At 48.5% G+C, this 11,860-nt stretch overlaps 1 protein-coding gene across 1 annotated transcript in view; it reads left to right on the forward strand.

The window, feature by feature from the left end:
* The first annotated feature begins 30 nt into the window (after positions 1 to 30).
* Positions 31 to 11,860, forward strand: part of TMX1 (thioredoxin related transmembrane protein 1) — a 20,234-nt gene continuing 8,404 nt past the window's right edge. The window contains exon 1 of the mRNA XM_009642503.2: positions 31 to 147. Coding sequence (XP_009640798.2) covers positions 31 to 147 — 117 coding nt within the window. The remainder of the gene's footprint in view (positions 148 to 11,860) is intronic.

The following is an 11,860-nucleotide window of genomic DNA, read 5'->3' on the forward strand; positions in this document are numbered from 1 at the left end:
AGCGGTCGCTGCTCGGCTGCGGGGAGGAGGATGGTTTCTCCTTCGGGCGGCAGGAAGGAGTCAGAGGAGCTGGAGATCTGGATCTGGAGATCCATGCACGTCAGCCGCGCGTCCCCGGGCATGCGTGGCCCTGACAAGGTGTGCAAAGTAGGGTGTCGCACCCGAGCCACGACCCTGGGCTCTGCTCTTCTGTGACCTGCACCGTTCCCACAGCCGTGTCCCAGATGTATCCTCGCCCCTTCTCATTCCCGTGGTCTCCAGCTGCAATCCAGCAGGCACTGTTGGACCCTTCTGTCTGGGCTTGCAGGGGGATTTTGTTTCCATGTCAGCTCCAGACCCTGCAGGGGAGATGAGAGCAGGTCCCATGGAAGCACAGCAGCTCTGAACCACATCCCCACCACCCTGGTGGGGTTCACCCCTCCTCTGCAGCAGCCCTGCTGGAGGGGAGGCTGACTTGCTGCCGATGGTAACTGTCCTTTCTTTCCCAGCTCCTCTCCCAGCCCCTGTAAATCTGGCTGGTTAAAGCAAGCCTGGCCTGCCCTCCCCACAGCAAACTTGTGGTGCTTTAGGTTCTCTAGTAAAACGTCCTTAAATTGTTCCCTTTGTTATGCACATTATCTGCTGAGAGTTTGCTGCCAGCTCATACCTGCTTTGAACTTGGTGAAATTGTCCTTTTTGAAGAGTTCAGTAGGTACATTACTGATCTGCACCATGTTTCTGCTGCAACACAATGAACACCGTAGGAGTAAGACTTGGAAATGATCAAGCCTGACATTACCATAAGGCAACGGGCAGACAAGCAAGGCGAGGAGGAGAGGCTGCTACGGAAGACGTGGTGGGAGGAGGCACGAGAGACGTCTGTGCAGGAGGTGCCTCCGGGATTCACGGGGCTGCGGCTCAGGCACTGCGAGGGAAGGGAAGGCAGATATGATGAATTTTGCCGAAGAGCGGAGTTCACCCTCGTGGCAGTGACAGATCACCTCCCTGCTATCGCTGCACTGCTCTATGTGACCAAGAAAATGAAACAGTTTCTGCTGGGGAGGATTTGATTGTTTATTTGCTTGTTTGAAGATTCAGTTTTGATTCTAACAGCATGGAGCAGACTGGGCTGTTGTGGGCATGGGAGAAAAGCATAAATAAATGAAAATGAGAGGCAAGACTGCTCCTTTATGGACCCATTTTATCAAAATCCCTTGTCTCTTTGGCCTCTGATTGAAATGCTTTGACAGAAACCTGTGGGTCCCACTTTTCCCATGTTTGATATTCGACCTTCAGACTCTTCCCCCATCACTTGCACCTTCTGCTCTTGCGTGGCGGGGGTCCTACGCCCAGCAGCAGAAGCGCGCTGCTATGTCTGTAATGAGATGTCCCCACGCTTTTCCTTTGAATGGCAAACAAGTACCCCGGCACTTTTCAAACTACAGCAGAATTGGGGTTGTACAGCAGCCTTCTCAGCTCCTCTCAACCCACCCCGGCTGCGCACCTCCGCGTTGGGGCTGCACAAGAAGCCAGCCTGTGGCTGTGGGTATCAGACCTGCGTGTTGCTTCCCAGCCCATCACTCACCAGAATAGCAAAAAAAAAAAAATTACTCTGGTAGCGCTCTTGAAAATGTTTAAGCGTGATAATCACCACCTCCCTGCAGGGTTTCTGATTCAGCCTGCGACATTTAGTTTTATTCAGCGTATTCTGGCTGAAGAAAGCATGTGATGATTGCAGTGAGAGCTTCCTCATGCTCACTTAGACACCTTCCCTGATTTAGTAGACTGAGCTCTAGCAGAGGAACATGCTTTGCTCTAGGATACTTTTTTCTGGCCCGGCGTTACCTTCGCTCTCTGCAGGTGAGCAGGTACATGCTGAGGCGGCCTCCTAGGAGAGAAGCTTCTCTAATAAGCCTGGTTTCTTGGTTGGTTTCTCAATGACATTTTAAGGCAGAGGCAGGCAGGGATCTGTGGGTGAAGGAACATTTTGCATCAGCCTACACAGCAGTTACAGCACCCTCGGTAAGTAGTGTGTGGGCAGGTCGTACAGGGCTCTTCACAACAGAAATGCAGATACATGTGCCAGAGAGAACACCCTCTGAGGAACAGAGGGCAGAGTCCTTATTACGGAATTATGACTCAATTATTCCCTGAAAGCATATTAAAATGACTCTGTTTTTTTATTGCAAAGGGATGAATAAATGTTAGTGCAAATAGGTTTCCATTTGCATTTACAGAGGGTGTGCAAGATCAGCCAGTTCTCGCCCTGCAGGTAGCTCAGCGTAACCCCTCGGGCCCTCAGCAACAGCAAAGAGCAGCGGAGGGAAGTACAACGTGACAAAAAAGGTGTCCTGCGAGTGACCCAGCACGTCCGTCCTTACCACAGCCTGTCCATCAGAGCTCCCTGCAGTTTGGCTGTGTGCGTACCTGGTGATTGCGTTGGGAGCCCTGCGCCTCGGATTGCAATCCCCAAAGCAAAAAAAAGAAAAAGTTAAGTTATAAAAATGGTATGAGAGTTTTTTAGAAAACCTTACAAGATGTCTGTTAGAAGGAGCGTGGTGAATGCACACCCACTGTATAAAGGCACTACCAGCAAGCAAAAATATGATTATAATGCATTTCCACAACCAACAGGGTAATACAGCGTGAATTACGTTGCTACCACCCTCACTGCCACTTACAACCGCTCCGTAGCCCAGCGCTGGGTTTCTCGGTGTCAGCAGAAGAGGGAGGGATTTGTACTGCCATGGTCAGCCAGAAAGGAGAACAAGTCAGAGAGGGGCTTTGTTGACTGGGTTTGCAATTACAGATGCTGGATGCTAAATCTGGGCTTTTTGTGGCCATGAGAAGAAACTGCAAATAATGAAGTCCAGAGTGAGATCCAAACTCTTCCAATCTCAGGGAGTTTGGGTCTCAAACTTTGTTTTGGGCTCCATGCAAGTTCCTGCCATCCTAATCCCAGGAGAGCAAATACCCATCAGGACCAGCCAGCAGCGGAGCTACTCACAGAAAGACTTTCTGGGGAGAGAAGTGGAGGAGAGGTGTTAAATGCAAAATTGTGAGGTGCTGTTCATACTCTTGTGAGCCTGATTCAGAGCCTACCGGTGTCAATGAGAAGATATTTGGCTAGATAAGGACGGCTCCTTCCAGAACAGTTTTTGTTCTGTTGCCATACTACCACCGTGCTTCTCATTTTGCTGGAAAATAGAAAAGTCGCAAGGAGAAATGTTCCCCTGTGCTCAAAGATGACTCCTTTGGAAGTGCTGTCTCCCTTGCTAGCCTCACCAGGGTCAGTAGTCTTGTTCTCTGCCTCGTTAGATGCTCTTGCTGCTATTTCTGTGCCGCTCTGCTTGATTCTTTGATGCTGAGCACTCCATTTGAGATGTCTTGTTTAAAGAAAAAAATACCAACTTGATTTAAAACTCTTTTTCCAATTAGCAAGCAGTGGGCTTTCTGCCAACAGCCAGCCAGCCTGTCTCCTGAATGCCGAAATGCGTCCCGCTTTCAAGGTGCTACGACGCTATTTGCGGCACCGCCTGGCACAGCGTGGTTTGATCTCAATGGCCAGGACATGACTAGGAAGAAGTTGGCATCAATGCCCTTGCAGGGTGGGCTGAAGTAAATGAACAAGGGATGCAAAGAAAAGGAGGAGGTGGTGCCCCACGAAGAACACCTGGATGCCTGGGGATATGCAGAAAAGCGGGCTCTCTCCCCCTCCCCCCATGGCCCTTCTGACCTCAATATCCAGGAAGATAATCTAATCTAATCTGATCTAATAATCCAACATAATCTTCTGGAGTGTCACGAATTGCATTTTGCCGGCATTATCTGATAGAAGTGAAGTGCTGGGCCTCTTACAGATTATGTCGTCTGTCTGAAAGAATTATTTTTGGTTTCAAAAGCAACATTACTTCCTCACCAGCTATCCAGGAAAACACCTCCCGCCCCAGAGACTGCAGCGAAAATGCGGGTTGGATCTTTGCAGCTTGCGCAAGGCTGGGACTGGGCTGCTCTGCTGGTGAATGGGAATAGGTCCACAGGCAGCACTGGGCACAATAAACACTTTGCTGCCTGGTTCCAGCTTCTCACGCTACCTAGGCTTCACTTCCCACGGTGACAGGGAACACCTCTGCTGTGCTGGCATCTCCCCTGCCTCATGAATTTTTAAAGAGAGAAATTGGGACCGAACTGGAATGTTTTTATTGACTATGAGTTAAATTCAACCTATTTTCTGCCTTGCCTGAACGAGCCCTGTGCACGTAACAACTGCTGGAGCTTCTAGGTCAGTACGGGAATACCTGCACAGACTTTCCTCTTGCAAAAGCGACAATATACAAGAAAAAAGTTTTAATATCATTTTCTCCTGTCTGTCTTTGGACACCCTTAGGCAGACTCCTGTGCTGGCCTCGGGGCAACAGGTTTCTTGTCACTAAAATACAGGAAATTGGTTTCAATCAGCACAACATTCGCTGTCTCCTGGAACCAGGAGCAATTTACAGCTTGGTGCCAAGTGATGTAAGACCAGCAGGACAGTAGGGATTTATATCCGTATCATTCTGGAGTAAATACATACTTGGAGGGCAGGAGATGGCTGTTTTTTGAGCGTGCAAGATAGTACTCGGCCCAGCTGCCCCTTTATACACGCATGTTTTGCCCTATTCTCTCTGGTTTGTGTATTTTTTGCAGTGAAATACTATCATCAGAGGAAGTAGCAACACTGAAATTTCTGGCTGCCCAACATTTCCCATTGCAGGCCCCTGCTTTCAGTCTCTTCTCTTTTTCCTGAGCTGAAATCTTGCCTGTTTACGTATTCCAGGACACCTAGCTGCTTCGGAACAAATATTCTGGAAGGTTTCTGCTAAAATCAGTTCAGCAGTCTGAGACTGAAGCTAGGGAAAACAAGAGGCTTGCTAATTCTCACCTGCGTTTCTCTGAGGTTTTCTCATTCTTCCCTGATTCTGATCAGAAACTGGAAATTTGGTAGTTTGGCCACCCTTGCCTCAGGAATACGCCTTTTGCTAGTCCTGCCAAAGCCTGCCAAACTGCCGTTGCATGATGCTCTTCTGAAAACAGGTATGATGGTGGAAGAAGCAGGATCTAATCCAGCAGCTGTTACAGCACGGCCCTGTGATCTGAACAGGAGTCTGAAGAGAAACTGGCTTCTACGCTGAAGGCAGCTTTCCTTGCCGTACCTCCGACCGGGGACAGAAATACTATTTGTTTGTGAAGAACTGAAACAACAGAGTGAGAGATCAGCCCCTGAGGAAATGAGTAATCCTGTAACCAGTGCAGGGGAAGGAGGTCAGCAGTACACAGGGGAGGGGGCTGAGGAGCGGCTGAGTTTTTAACCACAGGAATATTGAATTCCCTTGGTAGGGGAATTCCTCCTGTACACAGACTCAGGCAGAGGTCTGGGAGAAAATGAGGACATTGCTTTCTTACTTATTATTTCTTGGAGGCATGCTCACAATAAAACTCTGCTCTGAGAGGCGCTGTACTAATAATGCAGGACAAAACTTTGCCCCAGAAAGCCCGTGAACGCAGGTGACAAGCACGAAGGCAACGGCAGACAGAGTGAAGGGCAACGCTGTAAGTATCGCGGCAACCGAGTATGGTGATGGCCTCCTGACATCTTGGATGTGAAGGGAAGAAAGACAAACGGAAACTGCTGGAGTGGGAAATGGGTCTCTGGCACAATGCTAATTATTTTCAAGATGTGATAAGACTGTGCTGTGAGGGGAGAGCCAGAGGACGGCAAGATGCTAGGGAGAGAGCTGAGGGCAGGTGAGAGAGAAATCAAGAGATGGGATGGGGTCAGGTTGCTGGAGAAAGAGGGGGGTCTGGAAAGAGAGGAGAGCAGAGGCACAGCAACAGGCACTTGGCCAGTTTATTAGCTGCTCTTCCCTATGGGTCAAACGTGGAACTAGAAGAAACGCAGGTTTGAGGAGTCTTGGGTGTTAGAAAAGAGAGCAGAGGGGTTCGCGCAGGAGAAGCAGAGAGCAGCTCAGCTCACCCACCAGTGCACCAGGGTCTGCCGGAGCTCACCCGGGCTCCATTAAGAGGACAGGAGCTTTGACACTTCTCCCCACTGGTGTGTCCCAATCCCAAAGCAAATCCCACCTGGAAGTCCCCAGAGATATCCTCAGACCAAACAGGCAAAGCAGAAGAGGAAGATGAAGGACTGCAAGGTGGCCTTGCAAGAGAAGAGAGGGGTGAATCCTCGAGGGAGCAGAATCTCTTCCACACAGCACCTGATACCGAAAAAGAGATTAAAACTGTTTCAGAATAGCGCACGGAAGAGTTAAAGCAAATGAATAAACATGTGAGACAATATTAATTGTCTGAAACACAATCTGTTTGACTTTTGGTTTATAAAGATCTCTCCACTTTAGTTCCCATGGTAACTATTGCGCAAAACCACACTTTTCCTAATCATCTCCACAGAGTTTAAAGCAATTTTGTAATCCAATCAAATGTAAAGAAGAGAATTTGTTTTTCCATGGATAAAACCGCTACCTAAGGAGCAAACAGTGACTGGGAGAGGTCAGATTTACAATTACAACCCTAGAGAGACACTTAATTACTGAATAATTACTGGAGTTTCTTAGCACATAGAGGGAAGGCGGATGGATAGTGGTTGCGAGAAGGACTGTTGTAATTCTGAGGTCTTCCAAGTTGTTTTCCAAAGCGAGAAGCAGCAAACCTTGCTGCACATAGCGTTTTCACCAGCTGATGCAAACTGCAGTCAGGCAGGGATTGTGTAATGGCAGAAGCTGAGACAGTGAAACTCTTTGCTCGCACCAAAGCTGAAGCTCTCAAGAACCCGAACCCCTAACACAGGGTCTTCTGGCCCCTGTGAGCCTGTGCTGAGGCAGCTCAGGTGCTGGGGAGGAGAAGGATTCGGCTGTTGGATGGGAACGTGCTTTCCAATGGGGCTTCTCTGAGCACAGTCCCCTGCGGAAAGCGAAAGCCGTGTTCACAGGCACCGAGCCCAGTCTGGCTGTTTGAAGTCAGTGGCACCCCCTGTGGGCTTCAGTTTAGGCAGGCAGGGTTGAATTATTTCTCCTGACTTTTCTGTAGGAGGAAGCATTGATGCATGGATTGTCTTCCTGGGATGAAACCCAGAGCTACAGAAAAGTAATCAGCTCTTGACTTTAATTCTTCTAACACCGAAGCCCAGAAAACTGTTCTGAGTGGAATTCTAAATGCCAACTTTCCCAAAAGGCCAAAGCCAGAAAACAGCCAAATAAATTAAGCAGGATCAGTTTTTCTTCCCACAGCAGTACAAAATGCAGCCCTAGGCCTGCCTGGGAAGTTCAGGGTCAGCCTTTTCACCTTGGGCTTTAGGACAATGACTTCATGTCTCCTGCCTTATATGATTACACACAGGAAAGCTCTCTGCATAATCTCTTGGCATTTCATAAATGCAGGCTCTGCAAATGAGGTCAGGGCTCTGATGATGCCGTACCTCATCCAGGGCCTGCAGAGCTTGGTCCGAGTTTGGAAGTAATTACCTGGCCAGCACTCTGCTGTCTCTAAGTGGTACTTCATAAGGTCAGGCCTGGGCAGCCTCTGTGCTCCTACTGCTCATTCGTCGGGTTTAGTGTTCAGCTTATCGTCAGCACATGTAAGGGTACTTAAAAAAAAAAAAAAGAGAAAATATGTAAAAATAGAGCTGGTTCAATTTGTTCACATTTCAAATATAGATGCATTAACATTCTGCAAAAAAGGGAAAAGAGTGGGTGAATTTGTGTGGATTTTTTTTTTTTTAATGTTTTTGACCACTTACAGAACTGGCTGAATTTGGAAAATTTGTTCATCTCCCTGGCTTTAACTTTGGGGAAAATGTCGAGACATTCAAGTGTTTTGGTCTTTTTTTCTTTTTTTTCATTTTCAGCTCAAAAGGAAACCCAGAGGAAGCAGAGTCTTCCTACTCCCACTCCTACCTTTGGGATCTGATTTCCTGAGGCACAGACGTCATCAAGAAAAGGATGATTTCTTGATCACACAGGCATTTTTCACTTTATCATCTTTAATCCTGTATCGAAACCAAACAGCTCTGTGGGCAGGAGAATGTATCGGCCTTGTTTGCTGGGCTTGGTGCCTCACGGCTGAATGTCCCCTTTTCTGACAAGTGTTCTTGCCGACTGACGCCCTCCCTGCGGTTAAGATACTCATAATCCCTTTTCTCTTTGTCCAACAATAATTTGAGCTTGTGCTTCAGCCTCTTTCTGTGCGCCAGTAGTACTCTCTCTAACTGGACAACTCTTTTAATGAAACTTATGGAGGCTTGATATTTTTGTAACCCCAACCTTGGCCAATATGAGGAGCAGTATTGTGGTTGTGTTGGGGGGAAGGTCTGTAGACTGACCACAAAATTCCCTTTACCTCAGCTCCTTAGAAAAACAACCTAAAATCACGAGTAAGAGTATTACTGAGCAAGGAAAAAGTTAACGTTGACACCTCCACGTTAACACCTTGAAAGATGACAGGGTGTCCCTAGCAGGAGAACCAGGTAATTTCTAACCGAAGAGCATTTTCTTCTGAACCTTCAGCCTCTTCCCCGTTTAGAAGCAGCCTCAACTCTGCCGCTGTGTGGCAGCGCTGAAAAAGAACATGAGAAAAAATCACTATCGCTGAAAAAAATCACTCACCAGTGCCGAGCTTACCCCCCCTGGGCAAGAAAGCCCCTGCTCTGCACTGTGGTGTTGATTTTACAAAGTGGCATTTGCACCTTCTGACCTCCACCACCAGAACTTCATCCCACCAGAGGAGCCGGTGTTCTGCAGAACCGCTCGGGGCTTTTCTCGGAGGATATGGGCAATTAGTGGGGTTTGCCCAAAGGAAGGCTGTGGGCAGTCTCACAGCAGTCCTCGGGGCTCAGGAAAGTTTTCACCCATGATCCTGCTTCCCCCTTTGAGTGGTGGTGCAATTAGAGGCCAACATTGGCTGTAAAGGCAGCTGTTCTCAGCACAAATCTCAGCAGAGAAACCTCTGCCTTCCTGCAAACACCAGCACTGAATTTTAACACTAGCACAGCACCTCTGGCAGGCAGGACCACTTCGGTACGTGAGGAGGTATGGACAAACCCTGCAATAAGAGAGAACATTAAGGACCTATGGTAAAAGTTACTCAACCTGTGTTGGCCCATAATTTAACTCCCACCACCTGCACGGAGAAAAAACCTAGAAGCCCAAGAATCCCCCTTAGATCAGGACTAAGCAGAGGGGGGCAGTGCCAGGGTGGTCTTGGAGACACCTCAGGCTGGTCGAGACCAGAGTCATGGGGCTCTGCAGCCTCATGAATGTAAAAGTATCTGGGGTTGCTCCCGTGGAGGAGTATCATCCCTCTAAAAAAGTGTGAGGGTAAGAAGGGGATTGGGCTGTGGTGACTAGTGGATTAAACCAGTGCTGTCCCTCCACACCCTGCACGTTTCTGAAAGTCAGTCATAAAGCAACATTTTTTTTGCAAATCTCACGCCACAACAACAGAGCAGCCACAGAGGACTGGAGAACGGGTAGCATTAGGAGATGTGTTCATTTCTAAGGTCACTCAGAGCCTTCTCATGTTTGTTTGGATATTAAATCTCTTTATTCTGCTGTGAACCTTGAACGGTGTGACTGACATTTCCCCATTTGGCTTGGGTGGGCTGAGGTGAATAGGCTGGAGGAAGAATGCATAAAAGATATGGTCCAGGCCTTCTTGTTCTCAACCACCTCAAAACTTTATAAAGAAACAAGACAATGTCCACATAGTAATAATGGAGGTAAAAAGTAATTTACAACAGTTTACCCTTAAAATAACTACTCGAACTGAGCAAAGGAGGTATGAGGTCATACTTTTGAGGGTCTTTCAAGCTGTTTCCATAGGGAGCTTAGTGTGCCTTCGAAGCTACTCTTTATTTACAGGGAACACCTACCAGCTCCTTTCTCCTTGAGCCTGGGAGCATTAGATGGCAAAGTGTTTTTCCTGTCTTCCCCATGGGCCCTTCCAGGTGCGCCTCGGTCCCAGAAGAGCTCTGCTGTGGTGTTGTCATAGAATTATGGAATCATTTAGGTTGGAAAAGCCCTTTAAGATCACCAAGCCCAACTGTTACTCTAACCCTGCCATCCCACCACTAAACCCTGGCCCTAAGCACCTGGGCTGCCCGGCTTTTAAATCCCCCCAGGGATGGGGACTCGACCCCTCCCCTGGGCAGCCCCTTCCAGGGCTTGACAACCCTTTCAGGGAAGAAATTTTTCCCAATGGCCAACCTAAACCTGCCCCGGCACAACTTGAGGCCATTTCCTCTCATCCTATTGCCCATTCCCTGGGAGAAGAGACCAAGCCCCCCCTGCCCCCTGGCTCCCTGCTCCTGTCAGGCAGTTGTAGGGAACGATGAGGGCTCCCCTCAGCCTCCTCTTCTCCAGGCTGAACACCGCCAGGTCCCTCAGCCGCTCCTCATAAGACTGTCAAAAAGCTGTGTTGCAATTGCATCTGTTGTTGCCCGTACGCCGACATGTTTTTTTCTCTTAACCTGCACATGGATTAAATCAAATTCATCCTCCACACAGTCATCTCTTTGGACGCACCGAAGAAAGGAACATTTAATTATCCTCTTATTCACACAATCTTATTCAGCATGAATAAAAGGTGGGATCATGCTTCAAGCCACTTTCCCCAGGACGCAGATCAAAGCAAGTCATCACCCAACCTCCGCTCCACATGGTAACACAACACATTTGTTTATGCACTTATTCTTCAATGCATCTTAAATTATCGGGATGTGTACTGCAACCGTGAAGAACCGAAGACAGCACTTCGCATCTCGCCTCGTTACTGATGCAGGACGGAGGTATTCTTGGATTACCGACAACAAATTTCAAAAATTCAATTATGGCTAAAATGTAATGGCAATGGTGCTGCAAGCAGTGATTTATTACTGAGCCCTGAATCAATGAATAACAAGCTTCATCATCAAGTCTTTAGTAATGCCTTAGTGTTCTTTCACAAAGAGGAACATACACATTGTACTTTAGAAAAGTTGCCAACGTTAAAAAACCCGAAAAACCCCGGTGATTCATTCTTTTTCCGGCACTGCTCTAATGGCTGCTGCAGACCAGCTCACTCCACCTGCCAAGGCCCTAAATTGTGGGATATGAAACAATGGCAAAGGTCCCTTTGAAAGATGCAGGGAAAGAAGCGATCCAGACAGAAAAGGAAAGGTGACGTTATCACAGCTGCTCCGGGCCAAGCGCTGGAGAAAACTTTGTGGCAGAGAAACTATGTGTGTATGGAAAAAAGAGGTTCCTTCCCTTGAGTGTTGACAGACTGCAGTGAAATGATGTGGGATTTGTCTGCTCGCTACCAATAACCTTTTTCCTGACTTTTGCTTGACAACAAAGTGCTGAAGTACTCAGTTACTTTCTGCCGTTAAGTAACTAAAGACATGGGAGAGGGAAGCAGGGGGTGGAGTGGGGGAAATATATTCTCCCTGTGACCCCGTACAGCAGTTTCCTCACCTCACTGTGGGCTGCGATCTGCCCCGAGTGCCCAGAACTCGCTCTCATTTCTTGGGCAGGAAACATCACCGCTGTAGTATTTGCTGTGGCTGCTTTTGTTCCTGTTCACCTGTTTTCTGTCAGGGTGTGAGAGGAGGTGGGGGAAGATGCGTGCATCAGGCATGGAGGGCAAGCAGCCTGCAAAGGCCCTCCTGCTGTCCAGCTGAGGGGCTGAGCTCCCTGGGGAGATGCCATTCCCTGCACAGCAGCCGGGGGAAGCCATGACTTTCCCCCCCAAGTCCCCGGGGCGGTGCTGGGAGCGGGGCTTGCCCCAGAAGAGAGTAAGCAGAGCCCCCCCACACCGCCTGCGGGGAACATGGGGGGGGGGGGGGGCCTGGGGG

Source organism: Egretta garzetta, unplaced genomic scaffold (genome assembly GCF_000687185.1).
Source record: "Egretta garzetta isolate BGI_Z169 unplaced genomic scaffold, ASM68718v1 scaffold767, whole genome shotgun sequence".
NCBI lineage: Eukaryota > Metazoa > Chordata > Aves > Pelecaniformes > Ardeidae > Egretta > Egretta garzetta.